General features: G+C 41.5%; 1 protein-coding gene across 1 annotated transcript in view; it reads right to left on the bottom strand.

Annotated features, from left to right (window-relative positions):
- The window catches only part of POLR1B (RNA polymerase I subunit B), a 185312-nt gene that overhangs the window by 88008 nt on the left and 73914 nt on the right, over positions 1-23390 (bottom strand). The window contains exons 6-8 of the mRNA XM_033936548.1: positions 17671-17894; positions 15593-15764; positions 7882-8053 (exon numbers count right to left, since the gene is read on the bottom strand). Coding sequence (XP_033792439.1) covers positions 7882-8053; positions 15593-15764; positions 17671-17894 — 568 coding nt within the window. The remainder of the gene's footprint in view (positions 1-7881; positions 8054-15592; positions 15765-17670; positions 17895-23390) is intronic.

The raw sequence follows: 23390 nt of genomic DNA, 5'->3' as shown, positions 1-23390 counted from the left end.
TCGATAAGGTACCACATGAGCGGTTGCTCAGGAAGCTATGGAATCATGGGGTGCACGGGGAGGTCCACCGATGGATCAAAAACTGGCTGGCAGACAGGAAGCAGAGGGTTGGTGTAAAGGGCCATTACTCGGACTGGCAAGGGGTCACGAGCAGGGTTCCTCAAGGATCGGTGCTGGGACCGCTCCTGTTTAACATATTCATTGACGACCTGGAGGCGGGAACAAAATGCGAGGTCATCAAATTCGCAGATGACACCAAACTATTCAGCAAGGTTGAAACCACGGTTGACTGCGAGAATCTCCAAAGGGATCTTACGACATTGGAAGAATGGGCGAAAAAGTGGCAAATGAGCTTCAATGTAGGGAAATGCAAGGTCATGCATATAGGGAGAAGGAACCCGATGTTCACTTACAAAATGGGGGGAGCAATGCTAGGGGTCAGTAATCTGGAAAGAGACTTGGGAGTGATGGTAGACACGACATTGAAGGCGTCGGCACAATGCGCCACAGCCTCGAGGAAAGCAAACCAAATGTTAGGTATCATTAAGAAGGGTATCTCGACCAGAACGAAGGAAGTCATCCTGCCACTGTACCGGGCTATGGTGCGCCCGCATCTGGAATACTGTGTACAGTACTGGTCACCGTACCTCAAAAAGGACATGGCAATGCTTGAGGGAGTCCAGAGAAGAGCAACTAAACTGATTAAGGGTATGGAAAACCTTACATACACTGACAGACTGAAGAAGCTGGGGCTGTTCTCCCTGGAAAAGCGGAGACTCAGAGGAGATATGATAGAGACCTTCAAGATCCTGAGGGGCATCGAAAAGGTTGACAAAGACAGATTTTTCAATTTGAAAGAAACCACAAGAACAAGGGGTCACTCGATGAAATTGAAGGGGGACAGGTTTAAAACAAACGCAAGGAAGTTCTTTTTCACACAGAGGGTGGTGGACACATGGAACACCCTTCTGGAGGCCGTGATAAGAAATAGCACAGTACAGGGTTTCAAGGATGACCTGGATAGGTTCCTGGAAGACAAAGGGATTGAGGGGTACAGATAAGAGCAGTGGAAGGTTTAGAGATAAGTGTAGAGGTAGGCATAAAATTAGTCAGGGACCGCTGACCAGGCAATATGCCTGATGGGCCGCCGCGTGAGCGGACCGCTGGGCTGGATGGACCTCTGGTCTGCCCCGGCGGAGGCGTCTACTTATGTACTTAAGAGGCAGATTTAAGCGGTGCCGATAACATCGATGCCGACAACATAGGCTGGTCGACGATCGGTACCGTAGGCTCAGTGGGAACAGACACCGGAAGGTTCGGAGTTAGCAGAGCCGGGAGCAGGTGTTGTAATTGCTCCTTAAGCTGGACCTGAAGGATGGATGCAATACGCTCATCCAGAGACGGTCCCGATGGCACCGGTACCGCTTTTTTCTTGCTCGGTACCTGCGGTGCAGCTCGACGCTCAGGCGAAGCCGATGCCGAAGAAGAGGCAGTGACTTCTATGGGAGCGGAGCGTTTGCGGGGCCGGCGCGCAGTCTGCAGGACTTGGCTCACTGCTTGTTCGACTGGCGGGCCAAGAACAGTAGGGGATGGCTTCTTAGCCGGCTTACCTACAGGGTGTGACACCGACGATAAATCTTGCGGTGTCGAAACTACCGGTGTCGACTTAGAGGAAGTTGCCGGAGTCGATGCCGATGGGACTTCCATAGCGGCACCGAAAAGAATCCGCTGTTGAATTTGTCAATTCTTCAAAGTTCTCTTTTGAAGAGAACTACAGCGGGTGCACGTTTCTGTCCTATGGTCTGGACCCAAACACTGAAGGCACCACTTGTGCGGGTCGGATAAAGAAATAGGGCGTGCACACCGCTGACACTTTTTAAAACCCGGTGAAGGAGGCATGAAGGGAAAAACGGCCATAGCAAAATCGAAGCCCGAGGCTTCGATGGTGCCAACAGGCCCAGCCGGGGCCGACCGAAAAAAGTCGAAAAAAATAGACTTTTTTTTTTCTTTTAAATTTTAACAAGAAAATAAGAAAATAATAAAACGTTAAGAAATTCACGATAAAAAATACGCGAGCGGGAAGGCGAAAAAAAGAGTATCCAACAGCCATTGGAAACACGCGACTTCTTAGCTCCGCGGAAACTAAGAAACTGGGGACCACGCGCCTTCGTCGGGCGGGAAGGCACTCGCGCACGCGCGGTGCGGCCTAGCTAGAACTTTCTAAGTTCTTAGAGTGCAATCACTCTAAAATTGTCCGTACCGAGGTTCCGTCGGTGCCGTCACCCATCAGTCAAGAATATGCTGCCTGCTTGTCCTGGGATAATTTAAAAACTGTGTTGTGTGTTTACTCAGGTTCCCTCTAATATTACATCTTGTTTAAAAATCAGGAACCATTCAGTGACATACTTGTATATGGAATAACAGGGAGTGAGAGGGGTGGGGACTTTTTCACATCACTGTAGCCTTCAGAACTTCTCCATTTCTTTATCAGAGAGAAAGGGAGACATTAAAGTCCAACATGATTTATTTGTATTTTTGATGTAAACCAGCAATAAATGGCTGTTCATCCTACCAATAGAGGGGGAGCTGACCAGATCTTATTCCATGTGAACTGTACAAGCCACAGTTCAGACTAGAGAATCCTTCCAGTTTTACTTTTAGCCACAGATTGTACTCACCCATCTAGCACTTGCTTGTCTGCTGCTTCTAAGCCAGACAAATTCATTGGCTGATGCATTGCAGATAGGTCATAACAAACGTGACCATTTATTTTTTCATCAAAACGGGACATCTATTAATATTCAGCCCCGCCCCAATCCCGCCCTAGCCCCACCCCAATCCCTTCCATTCATTTTTCATGTACACACAATATCTTATTAATTCTTAATGGTAAACATAAAATTTTTAAAAAAACACAAAGCACACTGTACGCAGAGAAAATGTTAATTATCATTTACGAGTTTTGGATTTTTTTCAATGATGTCAAGACAGATTACTTTAAAATATGGAATGTCACCTCAATAACTATAGAAAAATAGATAAATATAGTGCAAAATATAGACAGCAGATATAAATTTTCAAAACGGACACATTTTGATCACTAAATTTAAAATAAAATCATTTTCCTACCTTTGTTGTCTGGCGATTTCATGAGTCTCTGGTTGCACTTCCTTCTGACTGTGCATCCAATCTTTCTTTCTTTTGCATCTAACATTTCTTTCACAATCCAGCCACATCCCCTTTGGGTCCAGGTCTCTCTCTCTTTTCCCTGTTACCCTCCCCCAGATCCAGTGTCAGTTCTCATTTGTACCTTTGTTCCAGTCACCCTCTCTCTCCCTCCTCTGTTATGATCTTAAATCTCCTTGTTCTTCCCCAGGGTCTCTCCCCCTCTGTCTGAACCTCCCATAGCCCTGCATCTGCCTCCTGTCTTTCCCCTTTGGTCCAGGCCTTTCGCTCTCTAGTCCTTCTAATCTGCTTACAATGCCCCCCCCCCCCGTTTCTCTGTCTCTTTTTTGCCTTCCTTCCTCCCTCCCTCCCTCCTTCCCTCACAGCAGATTTTAGCATATCTCTCTCCTCCTTTTCTCCCCTCAGATCTGGTATCTGTCTCCTTCCTCTTCTCCTCCTCCCAGGTCTGGTATCTGTCTCCTCCTTTTCCCCCCTGCTCAGGCATCTCTCTCTCTGCTCCCTTCCTCCTATTCTTCCTTCTCAATTTATTTTCTGCCTCTGTCTAAATTCTTTACTATTCAGTCCTCAATTTCCCTCTTTCATTGTGTCTACCTCTTTCCCTCACCCCTTCCAGTATCTAACTCTATCCTCTTTCCAGCATGTGCTCTTTTTTCTTTCTCCTCCCCACTTCCTTCCAGCGTCTGCTCCCCCTCTCCCCCACTTCCATTCAGTCTGCCCCCCTCTCCCCCACACTTCCATTCAATGTCTGTCCCTCCTCTCCCCCACTATTCCATTCAGTGTCTGTCCCTCCTCTCCCCCACTATTCCATTCAGTGTTTGTCCCTCCTCTCCCCACTTCCATTCAGCATCTGTCCCTCCTCTCCCCACTTCCATTCAGCATCTGTCCCTCCTCTCCCCCACACTTCCATTCAGCGTCTGTCCCTCCTCTCTTCCACCCTTCCATTCAGTGTGTCCCCCTCTCTCTACGCCTTCCATATACTGTTCACCCTCTGTCTCACCCCTTCCATTCTCTGCCCTCTCCATCCAGTGTCCGCCCTCTCTCTCTTCCATATGGTATCTTCCCTCTTTCTATGCTCCTTCCATAAACTGTCTCCTTTGTACATGATTCATTTCAGCTTCACCCCCCCTCTCCATTTTTCTGTCTCCCTATGCTCTGGAATCTCTCTCTTTTCCTTTCCTTGCTTCCTTCTCACTTCACCCATGGTCTGGCGTCTTTATCCCCTTCCCTTCTCTCCCCCATGCCCTGGCATCTCTCTCCCTACATGCTCTGGCACCTCCTCTCCCCCCTTTCCCTCTGGTCTGGCATTTGTTTCCTGTCTCTCTCCCCATGCACTGGCATATTTCTCCTCTCCTTCCAACTCCCCTTCCCCCCTCCATTATCTGGCATCTCCTCTCCTTCCTTTCTCTCCCTCCCTCCCTCCTTCCTTTCCCATGGTCTGGTATCTCCTTTCCTTTCCTTCCCTCCCATGGACTTGGCATCTCTCATTCCTCTCCCTTTTCCTTCTCCCTCATTCTGTGTCAGCATAACCCCCAATCTATCTATTATTTCAATATCCAGAACCTCCTTTTTCTTCTTACTGCATCCACCCCGTGTCCAGCATCTCCCACCTGTCTTCCTACTCACGTTATGTCTGGTTTTTTTCCTTCACCCTACAACCTCCATTTCCAGCATCTTCCTGTGTTCCTTTTTTTCTTCCTTATATGATTTAGCCGCTTTCTCCCCTTTCCTGAGCCAGCCACCCCACCATCTTCCCACATCCCATTCCAGTAGCTCCCCTCTTTTCCTCAACTTAATAGGCCGGGATGGTATAGAAGTCCCTCAGGGAATCAGCCCTCAGCTTAATTTAGAGGCGAGTGTTCCAGTGCTGCTGCGAGACTGGAGGCGATTCTAGCTGCCATTAGCCCTGCCTTGGGCTGCGCCGGTAATGCTAAACTGGATGGTAAAACCAAAGACAGAAGCCACGAGACTTTTCCACTTGCCTGCATCACTCTAAGTTCTGCCACTCTCAATCTCACCCCCCTCTGGACTTCCTGTTTTTGAGGGGCTGGATCGAGAGTGGCAGAACTTAGAGTGATGCAGTGGGTTGGGACAACGGGATGGTCCTGTTGAAAACGGGACATATGGTCACCTTAGTCATAACAGTTCAGTGTTATTACCTTCCTTTCCTTCCCTTCCCCCCACCAAAGATATGTTAGAAGCAAACAGAAGAACAAATTGCACTCACCTAGCAGGTGTCTGTGCTTCCCTGCTAGCCAGCCAAGCCAAATACACCAGCAGGTCACCTTCTTTTTTCAGGTATGCTGAAAACAAGTGAAGGGAACTAGGGAAGGAAACGTGTTCATTTCAGACCTCCAAACCAAATTAAAGGTAGTTTGGAACTAGTCACCATCTCTTGCTGTCAAACCCACCAAGGGAAAAAAATTACAAGGTACTAACCAGTACTAGACTCATTAGTGTGGGAACTCAAACTTCAACTGAGTCTGTTCCCAAGAAGGAAGGGAAATCAATCTCAAAAAACTGCTGCCCACAGCATCTTCTGGACTTGTTCTATGATTTAATGGGAGTTTAGGCCTACAGCTTTCCTGGGGACAGCCTACTCATGGTTGCTGCAGCAAGCTATATGCCTGAACCATCTACTGGAGCCAAAGAAATACTGTGAATCTGAAGACTGCACCAGCCCATATAAAGAGAGTGAAGTAAAGGCTGAGATATTTTTTCTGCCTCCATCTGCTGGCATATTAATCTGAACTGGTCTTGCTTGGACAATAATAAAAGGAGTAATTTTATAAGCAAACATTTTTTTTCTACATGTTCAAGCTGGTGCTTATAAAATTAACTATTCATTTGCTTTGACTGTAAATGCTCTTTGCCTCCCTCCCCCCCAAGGTCTGGTCTGCCTAATAATTATACCATATACAGTTATAAGGATCTGGATGTAAATGTTTGGGTATAAATCTACCCCACACTGTATCTTCAAGGACGCCTCAGCCCCACCACTCTACCGCTGTGTGATTTCTCAAAAAAACTGCAGGAAAATTTACATTGTGCCTCATCATTGGCTGTCCCACTTGTTGTATATCAAGTGTTTTTCTCAAATAGCATTTTCCCTGTTTCTCTTATTTTTAAATACTTTCGTTTTATAGTTATTTTAAATATGATAAATATAATAAATATTATAAATATAAAGTGCAATTGTACTTAGCTTAATCACAGCCAAACCTGGGAGTCTGACCCTTAAATATAAAGTGCAATTGTACTTAGCTTAATCACAGCCAAACCTGGGAGTCTGACCCGACATGTTTCGCACAAAGAAGTGCTGTATCAAGGGTCTCCCTATGGTAACAAAGAAAAGGAAGCTGTAACACAAACATTCTTATACAACTGCCTCCTCCGCTTAAGCTATCAACTAAATTTCACCCATTCATAAATCCCACACTCACCGAGGTTGCTGCCATCATCCGACTCCAAGTAAGGTATGAGAGAAAAATGGCGGCGGCGTCATACCCCAGAGTTTAAATACAACTTTCAAATCATGTGACTGCAGTCTTATGACAAACAGTCCCTCCCCCTATGGCTTATTGGCTCAATCCACTGCCAATCAATGTGGCCCATTCGATCTCATTATTCAGCCCCCGAGGCTCAACAGTATCTAACATGAAAATATATCTTTGCTCGCTCTCATTCAACTTTCTCTGATCTTTCCCACCATCCCTCCCATTTACTCTATTAATGACACGCCATCTCATATCATCAACTGTATGATTGTGTACCTGCCAGTGTGCCACTAGGGGGGCTTTATTGACTTTATTGGCAATGCGTGATTTGTGTTCAGTTAGTCTGACCTTTATCTTCTTGTTCGTCCGTCCAATGTACACTAGATCGCAAGGGCACACTATCACATAAATAACATCCTGCGAGTTGATTAAGCTAAGTACAACTGTACTTTATATTTATACTATTTATTATATTTATCATATTTAAAATAACTATAAAACGAAAGTATTTAAAAATAAGAGAAACAGGGAAAATGCTATTTGAGAAAAACACTTGATATACAAGTGGGACAGCCAATGATGAGGCACCATGTAAATCTTCCCGCAGTTTTTTTGAGAAATCACACAGCGGTGGAGTGGTGGGGCTGAGGCATCCTTGAAGATACAGTGTGGGGTAGATTTATACCCAAACATATTTACATCCAGATCCTTATAACTGTATATGGATTTCTGAAGACAGGGCTGGATATAACATAAACGGATATGGTTTGGCCATTTGATTTTTTTGGACTAATAATTATACCAGCCTTATCAGTGTGCCCAGGACTCCTGAATTAACTAGATGCTGTGGTTAGCTAGAAAAGCAATCAAGACAAAATACTTCTGTTTGATAAGCTGAACCCTCAACCAAACCTTGTGAAACAAAATGTAGAATCTTAGATTCATATAGTTTCAGTGGCAGAAGCAACAATAGAACCCTGGCTTTCCCAGTTCACAGCCCCCTTTCGTAACCTCCAAACTATGCCTCCATTTTTTATATTGTCTTATCAAAAACATTTTCCAAGTTCATACTGCTTTTTTTGAACAATAATGTGCTCTTTCTGTATTCATTTACCACAGGCTTTCCTGTCTAAAAAGGCAGATACCCCAGCTCACTGTGTCTGCTGGATAGAGGAGCACTTTCCTTTTGATCTACACTCACCAGTTTTGGACCGCAAGTTGCCAGTAGCCAGAAGATATTCACAAGGCCTCGTAAGATCCGTGCCCAAATGAAATATTTTCATCAGGTTTTCTGAGTTGATAACCACAGTACTTTTCTGAGCCCTTTTGTCCAATGCTATTTTCACAGACAACAGCCAAGCTTCCATTCTCTCCTGAAATTAACAACAAAGGAACATTGGAAGGGCTACAGAACCAAATTAAAAAAAAAAATACATGTCAGTTTTAAAACACAAAGTAATCACTAGTTTACTAAGCAGCTTTTAATGTACACACTTACAAGATGGTGCAAAGTGCATGTATTAACAGCATGACTACTGTGTGGGTGCAGTGAAGTGCTCACTTGTAATGTAGATTCTTTCTCCATGGACAACAGTATAAAAATCAGTCATACATCCCTGAGGACACCAGTTCAAATCTGCCATCCCAGAACCCAAAAGAGATTAAAATATTTGGGAATGCTACAATATTCCTTCCCAGCCATATATATTATTTTCCCTTCAATCCAAATCAAAACTCAAACAATTTCAGTCATATGGAGAAGCAAAACTGTGTGGCCTATTTATGCTGCTGTACCTGGAAAACCAAATTACAAGTAAGCAACTTCACTTTTTCCATGGATATAATCAGGCCATATACATGGGTGAGTCCCAAACAGAGCATGCAGGAATAGAGAGATAGATGCTAACTTTAAAATGGAAGACAAGGGAAGTTGTCTCTTTCTAAGATGGCTGACAGGCCTGTGCTTGGCATAATTCGGTTGTTTATGAGAATAGTAGATGCTCTTTGGCCTATCTGATAACTGGCATGATCACATGTTTAAATTGGATCCAAAGCAGCTGATACATGCAAGGAGAAATAGAGGGCCAGAATTCATTAATAACCTTCTTATCCCCTATAATCAAACAAGGACTTTAAGATCTGTAGCCCACAACCTTCTTACCATCCCCTCATTGAAATATATAAGCACAATGAGGACTACAATTTTCTCTGTTAGTGCCCCCTCTCTCTGGAATAATATTCCAAATTACTTACCTGAAAAATCAACTCTTGTCTACTTCAAGGTGAAGTTAAAGACATTTCTTTTTCACGATGCTTTTGTAACATAAACTGTCCTTTTAAGGGCAACTTAGATCCAAGAAAGGTTTTTACCTTTAAGCCCCCATTCCCTTTTGTTATTCTTCCCCTAGCATGTTCTCTTTATCTCTATCAATTGTAGTTCTAATCCTTCTTTCCCTTTTGTTCCCGTTTGTCAATTATTACTCCCAGTTTGTTTATGTTTAAAATGTATTTTATCAAGCACATTGTTTTAGCATTTTTGTACACTGCCTAGAAGGCTTGATTGGGCGGTATAAGAAATTTTAAATAAACTTGAAACTTGAGCACGGTGACCTAGGCCTGGAAGAGGTTCTGGGAAAAGGAAAGTGGCAAGAATCAATCTATTGGATGCTAGGGAAGGAACAATTTCAAAGAGAAAACTATTTGCATAAGAGGACAACTGAACCCAGTAGAATACTGGACGCATTATAGCTTAATATCTAATATCGGTTTTTGATCCAAATTTAATTTTAGAATGGAAAAACTTTAGCGACCAGATCTTAAACGACATTGTACTTCTGAAAGAACATAGGAAAAGACAACGCTTCATCAGAGAGCTGGTATGATACTGATTTAATGGTTTTAAAGCAAGGAGTACGTAAATTGGAAAGAATATGGTGTAAATCAGGGAAAAATGAGAATAGACTTATTTGGCAACTTAAGGTTAAAGAATATAAAAGAATGATCAAAGAAAAGCGTTGCAAACATTACTCTCAAAAAATTAATTCTCCTACTTTAAATAGTAAAGAACTTTTCAGAATAGTGAACTCTTTGTTTGATACTGATTTAAATAAACATTCTAATACAGTTTTTCCACCTTTGGCTGCGAATCTAGCCGACTATTTTGCTACAAAAATTCATAATTTGAGATTGTCTCTTGTAGGTTCAAGCTTAGATTTACCAATCACTTTAATTTCTTTAGGAAAAGAAAGTTCAGCTGTTAATATGATCTGGAATCATTTTGAAAATCCAGACTGGAACCAATTCCTCAAGTTATATTCAAAATATGTAAAATCCAATTGCCTGTTGGATAACTGTCCACCGACTATTATAAAATCAGCCCCTATCCCATTCAAAGCTGAACTCTTTAACTGGGTTTCTTTATGCATGTGTACTGGCAAATTTCTAGTGGAACTCGGTCATATCCTTGTGACTTCTATTATTAAAAATTCTAAGGAATCTGTTTCCTTGACTGCCAACTACAGACCTATTGCCAACATACCATTTTTTCTTAAACTAATGGAAGGACTGGTTAACATCGATCTACACGACTCTCAGTTTGGTTTTCATACAAATCATAGTACTGAAACAATTTTAGCTTCCATGACTGATCATCTTTTCCATCTGTTTTCCCTGGGAAAAAGTGCACTGGTATTGCAGTTAGACCTGAGCATTGCCTTTCAACTTGTTGATTATGACATTTTGCTTAGATGCCTTGATTCCATTGGCATTTTTGGATAGGTACTAAATTGGTTTACGGGTTTCTTAAAAAAACGTATCTACCAGGTTTACAGCGAAGGAACTTTCTCTCAAGCTTGGTGTAATCCCTGTAGAGTTCCACAGGGCTCCCCACTCTCCCCTTCACTTTTCAATGTCTATATGGCATCATTGGGAAATATGTTATCCAATTTAAAATTGAAATCATATCTATATGCGGATGACATTACAATTATTATTCCCATAACCTCACTGACTCAAGAGATAGAACAATTTATCTCATCTGTTGTTACTAAGGTAGAACAATGGACTACGCAATTTAAATTAAAAATGAATTTGAATAAAACTAAGTTCTTTTTCGCAAGTCCTAATAACAAGATCACGAATACCTCTGAGATTAAATGGGTCAGACCACTCAATTAATTCTACCATGAAAATCCTGGGTGTCATTTGGACCAAAGCTTGACTTTTGAAGTTCACACTAACTCTCAGGTTAAAAAATGTTTTTTCACTTTATGGAAACTTCGTACAATTAAAAACTATTTTGATTTCTCCTTTCGACTGCTGGTTTAATCTTTGATCTTAAGTATCTTAAACTATTGGAATATTATATACTTGGGATCTTTTAAGAAAACCATCAAACAACTGAGAATCGTTCAGAACGCTGCAGTCCATCTCATCTATGGTCTCAAGAAATCAGATCATGTAAGCCCAGAGATCCTGCCGGTACCCAGGGCCGATGAGAAGAGGCAGACGGAGCTGCAAGCAGTCAACACGTGGATGCGAGACAGGTGTGAGGAAGAAGGATTTCACTTCATGTGCAACTGGACGACGTTCTGGGGGAAGAACAAGCTATTCAGGAAGGATGGACTCCACCTCAGCGGAGACGGAACAAGGCTTCTTGCAAGCAACATCAGGAGAGAGATTGAGATGTTTTTAAACTAGGAAGAAGGGAAAAGCCGACAGTCGACCGAAAGTCGATGGTTCGGGAGCCAGTATACCCAGAGGATACTGTGCAAGAAGTTAGTGGGGAAGACTCAGCAGATCATAGACAGGACAGAAATCCAATGGATCAAATGGGACGCAAGAGGGAAGAAAGTGCAAGAAAGTAACATGCTGAAAACTCAAATGTATATACACGAATGCAAGGAGTCTAAGGAACAAGATGGGTGAATTAGAAACTATGGCACAGAAAAGAACCTTGACATCATCGGCATCACAGAAACATGGTGGAATGAGGAAAACATCTGGGACACTGTGCTACAGGGATACCAGCTATTGTGGTATGCAGCCTAAGCCTGCTAGGAGTGTCCCCAGAGCAGTGCACAGGTCAAAAGCCAACACTTCTCATTCTGGTCCATGTAAAACCCAAACTGCCAAGTTGCCCGACTTTTCTTCCTTACCCTGTAGAGGGAGCCAGGGGGGCAGAGCTGCAGATTTCCCCTCCCCCACACAGTCATAGGGTAGTTGATAGGAATTCCTCTGCACCTGAGGGTTGGGGGGCGTGGCTGCAGACTTCTAAACCTGAGAACTGAACTGTTGGAGGCAGAAGGAGAAACAGAGGGAACAGGAGCAGCTGCAGTTAGAAAACTGGCAGTGATGCTCAGGGCTGAGAGCTCTGAATGGCAGTCAACAGCCTGAATGCATGGAGCTAACTGAACCTGGAGTAGAACCGTCTCCCTGCCTGTCTGAAGTTCTTCAAGACATGGAGCTGGATCCAGAGCCCACTGCTGAGCTTCAGAATGGAGTCCAACCAATGGAAGTTTGCTGTTCTAAAAAGCAAGTAGTGAAAACTACCTAGGTGGGTTATTGAAGCCTTACCTATTTTGAACGGTATTGAAGTTGTCCTTTGATAATCCTGGGAGAGTTGGAGTATTGTGAGAGCTCCTTTAAGACCTGAGAAAGACTTATCTTGTTGTTTTTCTTTCTTTTGAAATTGAATTGTTCTAAGGCCAGGCAGTGGGGTTTGCCCCACGTTCAAAGTGGTGGGATAGAGGGCCTAATTATTTGGCAACATTGTTACCACGTGGAGCACACTGCCTGGCCAGCACGTTAGCTGCTGGGAAGACCAGTACCGTAGTACTGGCACAACCTAAAGTCATCAGCACAAAAGAAAAGGACTGTTGTTCTTTATTTATTTTTTTGAACTTTCCAAGCTGGAGTTATTAGTTAACTGTGGAGCCAGTGCCAGCTTTTGGAAAGGCTTGTATGTTTGGTTTAGAACCATATGTAAACTACATTCATCCCAGAGACTGTTTGAGTGAACTGTCTGAATGTTTTTTGGGACTATGTTTGCTATCTAAGAATCTTGACTAGTTTGTTTGTTTTTTTTAAACTGGTTTATGTGGAAGCAAGCAGGACAGCTTGTCTATTTTGTTTAAGTAATAAAACCAGTCAGTTGCTTGAAAATTACCTCCCTAGTGTGGTGGTGTTTCCTTTTCTTGAACTTTTATTTTTCTTCCTTGTGCTGCCGCAGCGGCACACAAGAGTATTCTTTGTCCCGGTGTCCCAGGACCCATTGCCCTGAGGCTGCCGGTGAAACTATACCGCAGAGACAGAGTGGGTCAAAAAGGTAGGGGCATTGCCCTGTACGTCAAAGAGGGAATAGAGTCTGCCAGAAAGAACACGCCGGAAACAAAGAATAAGTTAGAATCTCTATGGGTTAAAATTCCGGGAACAAATGGAACGGAAATGAAGATCGGCATCTACTACCGACCCCCAGGGCAGTCCGAAGAAATTGATGAAGAAATGACGACTGAGATTAAACTCAACTGCAAGGGAGGAAATGCAGTTATCATGGGTGACTTCAATTACCCGGGGATAGACTGGAACCTAGGCACCTCCGGCTGCAGTAGGGAAACCAAGTCCTAGATGCAGCGGGCGATTGCTTCCTGGAACAACTTGTCAATGAAACACGAGAGGAAATGCAATTCTGGACTTATTTCTAGATGGACTACGAGTACCGGAGCAAGATGTAAAAGTAGAAGGGACGCTGGGAACTAGTGATCATAATATGATCTGCTTCAACCTGGACACGTGGGTGAAACAACGATCCAGAATGACGGCCACAGCGCTGAACTTCCGAAAAGGGAATTACGAAGGGATGAGACTCATGGTGGGGAAGAAGATTAAGAAAAGCATAGGTGCTGTAAAAACGCTAGAGCAAGCATGGTCCCTTTTCAAGGACACAGTCACTGAGGCGCAAAATCTATATATACCGCGTATCAACAAGGGATCCAAGAGGAAAAAGAACTGTAGCAGTGAAAGAAGCGATCAGACACAAGAAGATTTCTTTTAAAGTATGGAAAAGGTCAAAAACGGACGAAAACTAGAAAAAGCACAAGCAACATCAATGCAGGTGCCATAAGGCGGTAAGAGGGGCCAAAAGGGACTAGGAGGAAAAAATTGCCAAGGAGGAAAAAACTTCAAGCTGTTCTTTCGATATATTAAGGGGAAACGACCTGCGAAGGAAGCGGTGGGGCCGTTGAATGACCATGGAATAAAGGGAGTGCTAAAGGAGGACAAAGCCATAGCCGACAAACTGAACACGTTTTTTGCATCTGTATTTACAGAAGAGAATATACGCAACATACCGGAGGCTGACAGGCTATACCTAGGAAACGAAGACAGGAAATTGACTGGGTTGACTGTCAGTCTAGAAGAGGTATACAGGCAGATTGATAGGCTCAAGAGCGATAAATCCCCGGGACCAGATGGCATCCATCTGAGGGTAATCAAGGAACTGAAAGGGGTTATAGGTGAACTGCTTCAACTAATAGCCATTCTGTCGATCATAACGGGAGGGATTCCAGAAGACTGGATAGTGGCAAATGTTATGCTGATCTTCAAGAAAGGTTTGAGGGGAGATCCGGGAAACTACAGGCCGGTGAGTCTGATCTCAGTACCGGGAAAGATGGTAGAGGCGCTGATAAAGGATCTCATCGTTGACCACCTTGACGGACACAATCTGATGAGAACCAGCCAGCACGGCCTTAGCAAAGGAAGATCTTGCTTGATGAACTTGCTGCACTTTTTTGAGGGAGTTAGCAGGCAGATAGACAAAGGTGACCTGGTCGACATTCTATATCTACATTTTCAGAAGGCGTTTGATAAGATCCCGCATGAACGACTACTTCAGAAAATTGCGAGCCATGGGATTGAGGGTGTAATACACACGTGGATCAAAAACTAGTTGGCACATAGAAAGCAAAGAGTGCGGGTAAATGGACAATACTCGGACTGGAAAAGCGTCACCAGTGGAGTGCCGCAGGGTTCGGTGCTAGGGCCTGTGCTCTTCAACATATTTATAAACGACCTGGAAATTGGAACGCGAGCGAGGTGATTAAATTTGCAGATGATACGAAGTTATTCAGAGTAGTAAAGACGCAGGAGAATTGTGAAGACCTGCAACAGGACATAAACATGCTCGAGAAATGGGCTGCGACATGGCAAATGAAGTTTAATATGGACAAGTGTAAGGTGATGCATGTTGGTAACAAAAATCTTGTACACGAATACAGGATGTCTGGTGCAGTACTCGGAAAGACACCTCAGAAGACACTTGGGAGTACTGGTCGACAAGTCTATGAAGCCGTCCGCGCAATGCACGGCAGCGGTGAAAAGGGCAAACAGAATGGGATCACGAACAGATCGGAGAAGGTTATCATGCCGCTGTACCGGGCCATGGTACACCTTCACCTAGAATACTGCATCCAGCACTGGTCGCCATACTTGAAGAAGGACACAGTACTATTCGAAAGGGTCCAGAGAAGAGCGACTAAAATTGTTATGGGGCTAAAGAAGTTGTCATACAGTGAGAGATTAGAGAAACTGGGCCTCTTCTCCCTTGAAAAGAGGGGACATGATTGAAACCTTCAAAATAATGAAGGGAATAGACTTAGTAGATAAAGACAGGTTGTTCACCCTCTCCAAGTAGGGAGAACAAGAGGGCACTCTCTAAAGTTAAAAGGGGATAGATTCCATACAAACGTAAGCCTTTATAGACAGTTGTACTTTTGCAACAAAGCTGTGTTCTCTGCCTCCATCTGCTGGTAGGGTAATATAAAACCATGCATCAGGACTGGTACAGCAGGATGATGTGGAAAATAAATTTTAGTGTGTTGCACAAGAACATGATTAGTTTATTTACACTTGCATACCTTTAAGAACATCAGGTATAGCTGTCCTGGGGTCAGCACCTCATGATTCATCAAGCTATCTGGGTTCTCTTCTATGCACTCTTCCTTAGCAAAAGCAAACAGCTTCCGGGTCATCAGGCACAGCAAATAGAATTTCTCCATATTGGACTTGAGATGAATGCAAAGGCAATGACTGCAAAAGGAGAAAGCAAGGCCACAACAAGTGCACTTTGGAGAAATACTGCTACTACCTTCATGACCATTAGTGTCCTGTCTTATGTGACTGAGCATTTACTATAATTAATAAGTTTGTACTTGTAATACAGTTATTCAAAGCAGTGTGTAATTTAATAAGGAGGTACTGCCACTGAAAATTGAACCATGGTTTTCAAAGCTTACATAGGATTTTCTTTTCCTACAAGAACACAAAAGCATAGAAACGTAACTATTTTGCAAGTGTTTTGCTGTATACACATATTTAGATCAGTGCTTGACAAATCCTAAGTGCATGGCACCTAAAAACTGTTAGCATCCTAAATTCCATACTATCACTGCTTAAAAAAGAAACACTGCCCTCCTTAGGTTTGAGCCACACTTAATGCACAAGCTTTGGAGAAAGTCTCGTGAGGCTTAAACCTAATGACAAGCAGGATAGATGCAAGGTAGATGCATGCAGTGTTTCTTTCCTGGCAGTGGCAACAGCAAGCCTGCTTTCTGGCTGAAGGGTGCCTAAGAGGTAGCAGGATAAAGATTTAGGGAGAGGCAGGGGGAAAAAGTAAAAGAGACTGGTATGGAACCTGGGACACGGTAATATGTGAAGCAAAAACACATTTGCCTCAGCTGCAGCTATCAGGAGTCATCAGCATTCTGTTGAGAGCATAAGAGATGGGGGAAAGGGGGTGGAGGGAGTCCATTGCTTTCTGATAGCATTGTATAGTGTCTCATAAAGAGCCTTTTTTAAAGCAGTAATTTTGGTTTTCCACTTTGAGTCCATAGGAAAATAAAACAAGCCCCAGTGAGACACCATAATGTACAGTGCCAGCAGAAAAGCAATGGGGTCTCTTCATCCCCCTTCCCCCACCATGTATGTTCTCAACAGCATGCTGATGACTCCTGATAAAGTTTTCAATATGAATCCTAATTTCAGAGGAAATTTGTCAAGGATTGATTTAGGATTACACTATAACATGATTTCTGCTCCTGGGCAGTAAGTGTAACTTCCTAATTACTCATGCCTAAAAAGTATAGGAAATGTCTGTTATTTCCATAAAACTTTGATTTTGTGACCAGGATAGTCTAATTTGCAATTTACTTATTTAAAACGTGAAACACTGAAATTTCATCTTTTCATTCTTATAAAAAGCAATATATGAATCACAATTCACACATATTTATATTTAAGTTATGACAAAGATGACCACAGATGATTTAGATGTAAGTAGTTTTTCACAATTTGCAATTATATTGTAAATCACTTTCATGAATCAGCCCCTGGATGTAGCCTCCCATCATGTTCTCATCATATGTCTTTGGTAGCAGTGTTTGAAGTCCAGTATATCCTGGTGGAAGCGTTCTATTCTTGTGCGCAAATCCACTAGAGTGCAAAAAATTTTGCACATTGAGAGATGGGTGTTCCTTGCTGTGCTTTACACAGAGTGCTCATTTTAATATTAATGAGCTATTTGTAATGTACTTGCATAGGATTCTCAGTGACTACTACTGCCTCCACCCCCCTCTTAATGCCAGTACTCAACACAAACAAACAAGTGTGTGTGTGTATAGAAGGGGGGGACGGGGACTGGAGGAGTAACCTTGTGGCCTAAGAATCCGGAGAACTGGGTTTATTCCCACTGTGGCTCCTTGTGATTCTGGGCAATCACTTTGATTGTAACCACAGAAAGGCGGTATATCAAGACCCATCCCCTTCCCTTTTTTTTTCTAACTCTTCCCCAGCCTGCTTTATCATGCTTTCAGACCAGCAGAACTTAAACCCAGTACAAATATTCATTTTCTTAAGTGAGGATGTTTCAGGTTCAGCCAGAGCCTTATACCTGAAGGGAAAAAGGATACTAAACACAGACCCAAACAAGTTTGCTTACGCTAGTAGAAATTCTGCAGCCTGCTCTTCTGAATACCAATCTGGCAGGTTAAGTTTCACTCTGAAGCGCTGTCCCAGATACTTCAAGACCTGTTTCTGGGTGCTACAGCCCTCTTCCGACACCATTCGCAAGATTTGAGAGATGCAGTTCTTATAGAATGAGTGGTCCTCTCTTCCCTTGATTAGCTCCTTGAAAATCTGGTAATCTGAGAAACCAACCAAAGACTGGAAAGCAGAAATTCATCAGATCAGAGTCAGAAAATTCAAGTACTGACCAGTTGGCTGAGCCAAACATTTATTTAGGTAGGTTTGCGGCGATCAGTTTAGCGGCGGCAGAGAACCCATCTGTCCCCAACACAAAGACTGATGAAAGGAGGGAGAGAATCTCAGAAATCAGCTTGATAATTGGTAAATTGACCTCAGCAAAGACTTATAAGGTTCCACATTTCAATCATCGATCCTACTAACCTACTCCTTCCTATTTTAAATTTTGAATGTTCACGTTTTAAAAAAACTATTTATTTAAAATAATTACTAAAAGTTAGAGAAACTCATTCACTTTACTCCCTAACTTCACTTATCTTTTGTTTGATGATCTAGGCAGCCCGACGCTAAAAATTAATGGCTTTGTCAAGGGTTCATACTACTTGCTGCCTATTGCTGCAATATATATTAAAAACTGTTAATATTTAAACATACACTATGAGTATAACTGCCACATTTTCCTCCAACCATTCATACTGGACCCATCGTTATGTAACTAAATTGAGTTACTTAAACTCACATACACACAATTCTTTCATTCAGTTAAAATTAGCAATAAACCACTCCTAATGGGTCTCATATATTTCTCACACTACACTAGAATCCCCTAGTGGGAAAATACACAAAATAATATAGATCAAATATTTCCCACTCGTGTGAAAAAGTGCATAATATAAACACTATAAGTATATCTACTACTGGAGAAGGCCTCAGTAATGGAGCCTACGCATAGTCGTATTCACTGACTAGAGAAATCCGCGTAGTTGCTCAGCTCCTTTGCTCCAATCATTGGCCTTATTCCAGTCTCTCCTTATTCTAAACTGTTTATTACAACCCCTTATTTTAAACTGTTTATTTCCTTTTTCTCTTTTTCTAAGACTTTAATATCTATAATATCTTATTCTAAAATGATCTCTTTTTCAAATTTTCTAAAAATTCAATAATAATAATCTATCTGCTTGTCTTCCAATATTATTGTATATATCTCCTGTTTGTTATTCATTCCTTCACTCATCTGCACTAATTCATCATTATGAGACTTTGTTGAAAAACATCTTTAACATTTATAGTGGTTTCACTTATATGCTAAGATATTTCTGAAAAATTACTTAGCTTAGATCAGCACTTGTGTTTTAAACAGTGCATTCAGTCAGCGCTTGCGTATCAAATCATGCCAACGTGGCCAGCGTTTCGTGGAGTTATATTCATAACCACTGCCTCAGGGCCAAATTGTGAACCAAGCCGCTGTAAATAAAACACCAAATCAGTAAAGTATACTACCTATAACATCTTAAATTGTATACTGAAAATTTTACATACTATGCTGTGCGAATCTAACAGCAGTCTCCATAAAGCAAACAAAATGGCGACAGCCTCTTTTTAAAAAGCCTTGGCGGCATACTGACGTCATTACATATATCAGATTTCATTGGAGTATCAAAAGCTTCCCGTATATCATGTTAAATGTTGTTAAACCCCCTTAGAAAACATAGTATCATAGAACAATTACATCAAAACTGTTTAGTAAAAGTGTTGCCACTCCATTTGTTTATTCAGGCCGCTTGGATACAAAGCATGCAGACGGCTGATCCAGCGCTGCTCATGTTGGGCTAGGATCCGACGGAAATTACCACCCCTGCTGTCTGGTCTAACTAGTTCTATAATGACAGCACGTAATGAGCAGAAATCATGTTTCTTTTCGATACAATGTTTGGCTAATGGAGCACCCATATTATGATTCTTGATGTTGCTTTTATGTTCGGTAAGACGAACATTAAACTTTCGTTATGTTTGCCCTATATAAATTAGGTTACAGGGACATTTTACAAAAGTTTTACAATTTGAAGTGTGATTTAGGATATGTTCTTTTTTATCTTTTGGATTTTGAAATATCCTGGTTCATTCCATCAGAGTACACATTTGACAGTCACCACACATCTGATGATCCTGTTTCTCATTCATTGTACTGCTCAAGGTATCGTTAAGAACTGAAGGACATAATATTTCTTTAAGGTTTCGATTTCAGCGGTAAGCTATTCTTAGGGAACAGTCTTTAAATGTTCCCGCTATTTTTAGTATTTCCCAATGTTTTCTTAAGGATTCGGCAATCTGATAGCTATTGCTGGAGTAAGTCAATATACACGTCATGACTTTCTCACATGTTTCAGAGTTGTTTTTAGTTTTAGGACTTAATAAATGTTCACGGTGATTATAGTACACCCTTTTATATGCAGTATTCACAGTTTTAAGAGGATAGCCACGTTGTAAGAACTTTTCTTTCAGACAGTTCGCTTGAGTCCTGAATTCAGTATCCGAGGTACAAATTCTTCTAATTCTCAGAAACTGAGAAAAAGGTAAACTTTTTTTAAGAGAACTAGGATGGGCACTAGAAAAATGTAGCACCGAATTACAGTCAGTTGGTTTTGTGTAAACTTTTGTTTGGAATTCACCATCAACAATCTTTATCAGTACATCAAGAAATGAAATTTCGGTAGTACTATAAGTGTGTGTAAATTTCACTTTAGGATGACAAATATTGATGTAGTTCAGAAAAGTATTCAATTCTTCCAGACCCCCATTCCAGATAAGAAAGATGTCTTCAATATATCGGGTCCATAATTTCACCTTTTTGAAAAATTGGGAAGGATATATCCAATGTTGTTCAAAGCTATCCATAAAAAGGTTAGCTACTGACGGTGCCATCGTGATGCCCATCACTATACCTGAAGTTTGTTGGAATAAATCATTTTCAAACATAAAGAAATGTCCCTGTAACCTAATTTATATAGGGCAAACATCACGAAAGTTTAATGTTCGTCTTACCGAACATAAAAGCAACATCAAGAATCATAATATGGGTGCTCCATTAGCCAAACATTGTATCGAAAAGAAACATGATTTCTGCTCATTACGTGCTGTCATTATAGAACTAGTTAGACCAGACAGCAGGGGTGGTAATTTCCGTCGGATCCTAGCCCAACATGAGCAGCGCTGGATCAGCCGTCTGCATGCTTTGTATCCAAGCGGCCTGAATAAACAAATGGAGTGGCAACACTTTTACTAAACAGTTTTGATGTAATTGTTCTATGATACTATGTTTTCTAAGGGGGTTTAACAACATTTAACATGATATACGGGAAGCTTTTGATACTCCAATGAAATCTGATATATGTAATGACGTCAGTATGCCGCCAAGGCTTTTTAAAAAGAGGCTGTCGCCATTTTGTTTGCTTTATGGAGACTGCTGTTAGATTCGCACAGCATAGTATGTAAAATTTTCAGTATACAATTTAAAATGTTATAGGTAGTATACTTTACTGATTTGGTGTTTTATTTACAGCGGCTTGGTTCACAATTTGGCCCTGAGGCAGTGGTTATGAATATAACTCCACGAAACGCTGGCCACGTTGGCATGATTTGATACGCAAGCGCTGACTGAATGCACTGTTTAAAACACAAGTGCTGATCTAAGCTAAGTAATTTTTCAGAAATATCTTAGCATATAAGTGAAACCACTATAAATGTTAAAGATGTTTTTCAACAAAGTCTCATAATGATGAATTAGTGCAGATGAGTGAAGGAATGAATAACAAACAGGAGATATATACAATAATATTGGAAGACAAGCAGATAGATTATTATTATTGAATTTTTAGAAAATTTGAAAAAGAGATCATTTTAGAATAAGATATTATAGATATTAAAGTCTTAGAAAAAGAGAAAAAGGAAATAAACAGTTTAAAATAAGGGGTTGTAATAAACAGTTTAGAATAAGGAGAGACTGGAATAAGGCCAATGATTGGAGCAAAGGAGCTGAGCAACTACGCGGATTTCTCTAGTCAGTGAATACGACTATGCGTAGGCTCCATTACTGAGGCCTTCTCCAGTAGTAGATATACTTATAGTGTTTATATTATGCACTTTTTCACACGAGTGGGAAATATTTGATCTCATATATTTCTCTCATATTGATAATCCTCAAAAATTCCTAGTTCCACTACCTATTTCAAATATCTCCCCCATATTGATTAAACAAGCACAAATCATTTCCCCACTTGTCCAAAACAATCAATTCCACAGCCCATTTATCTCCCGGTGCTTAGTAATATCATTTTGAAATCATTTGCTATGCTGTCAAGAAAACTAATGGAACGCCATCAGCAGTTATTGAATCTGCTTGGCGCTGTCACACACTAAATTCTTAACACTAAAGATAACAATGGGTCCAGTATGAATGGTTGGAGGAAAGTGTAGCAGTTGCACTCATAATGTGTGTTTTTAATATATATTGCAGAAATAGGCGGTAAGTAGTATGAACCCTTGACAAAAAGCCATTAATTTTTTGCGTTGGGCTGTGGCTGCCTCCTAGATCTTCAAACAAAAGATAAGTGACTTAACTCTTTTATTTGATATATGGTTAGAAGCTAAGGGAGTAAAGTGAATGAGTTTCTCTAACTCGAAAAAGAACCCAGAATAGACATGATCTGGAATCACTTCGAACCTCCTGATTGGCACCAATTTCTTACCAATAAATATACTAAATCAAATTGCCTCCTAGACGTATGTCCCTCCAAGACCTTGAAAACAGCCACACTAGATTTTAAACAGGACCTATTCAATTGGATAACAACCACTCTCACGGAAGGAACATTTCACGAGGAAATAGGACATATACTAATCACACCCATCCCAAAAGATCAAAAAATCTCTCTAGCTTTGAAAACCAACTACAGACCCATAGCAAGCATCCCCGTATTTACTAAGATTCATGAAGGACTAGTCAACGTGGAGCTAGGAAAATATCTAGACAAATTCAGCATACTAAACGAACACCAATCAGGATTCAGGAAAGGCTTTAGCACCGAGACAGTCCTAACCTCGATCCTAAATCACTTATATGGCCTATTCAGCAAAGGAACAAGTGCTCTAATTCTACAATTAGATTTCAGCAGTGCTTTTGACCTAGTTGACCACAAAATAATGATACACTGCTTAGATGCAATAGGAATCATGGGAAAAGCAAGGAACTGGATACAGGGCTTCCTAACAAAGAGATCATACTGAGTGGTTAGCGGTGGGACATATTCAAGCTCCTGGAGGAGTGCCACAGGGTTCACCACTTTCACCCACACTGTTCAATATTTACATATCATCCCTAGGGCACTTACTACAAAAACTAAACTTGAACTATTACATATATGCAGACGACATTTCCATTTTAATCCCAGTGAACAGCATTACAAACGAAACCTCAAAATACATCTCTCATATTATGACTGAAATAGAACATTGGACAATCAACTTCAAACTGAAACTTAACACAGAAAAAACAAAAATCTTCCTTGCAAGCCCAACGGATAAAATTACCAACACAACATTACACATAAAAGACCACGATTACCCGATTACTAATACAATAAAAATATTGGGAGTCACATTGGACACACACCTGACAAT

The sequence above is a fragment of the Geotrypetes seraphini genome, chromosome 3 (assembly GCF_902459505.1).
Source record: "Geotrypetes seraphini chromosome 3, aGeoSer1.1, whole genome shotgun sequence".
NCBI classification, from domain to species: domain Eukaryota; kingdom Metazoa; phylum Chordata; class Amphibia; order Gymnophiona; family Dermophiidae; genus Geotrypetes; species Geotrypetes seraphini.
This window is presented reverse-complemented; position numbering and strand designations above follow the sequence as displayed.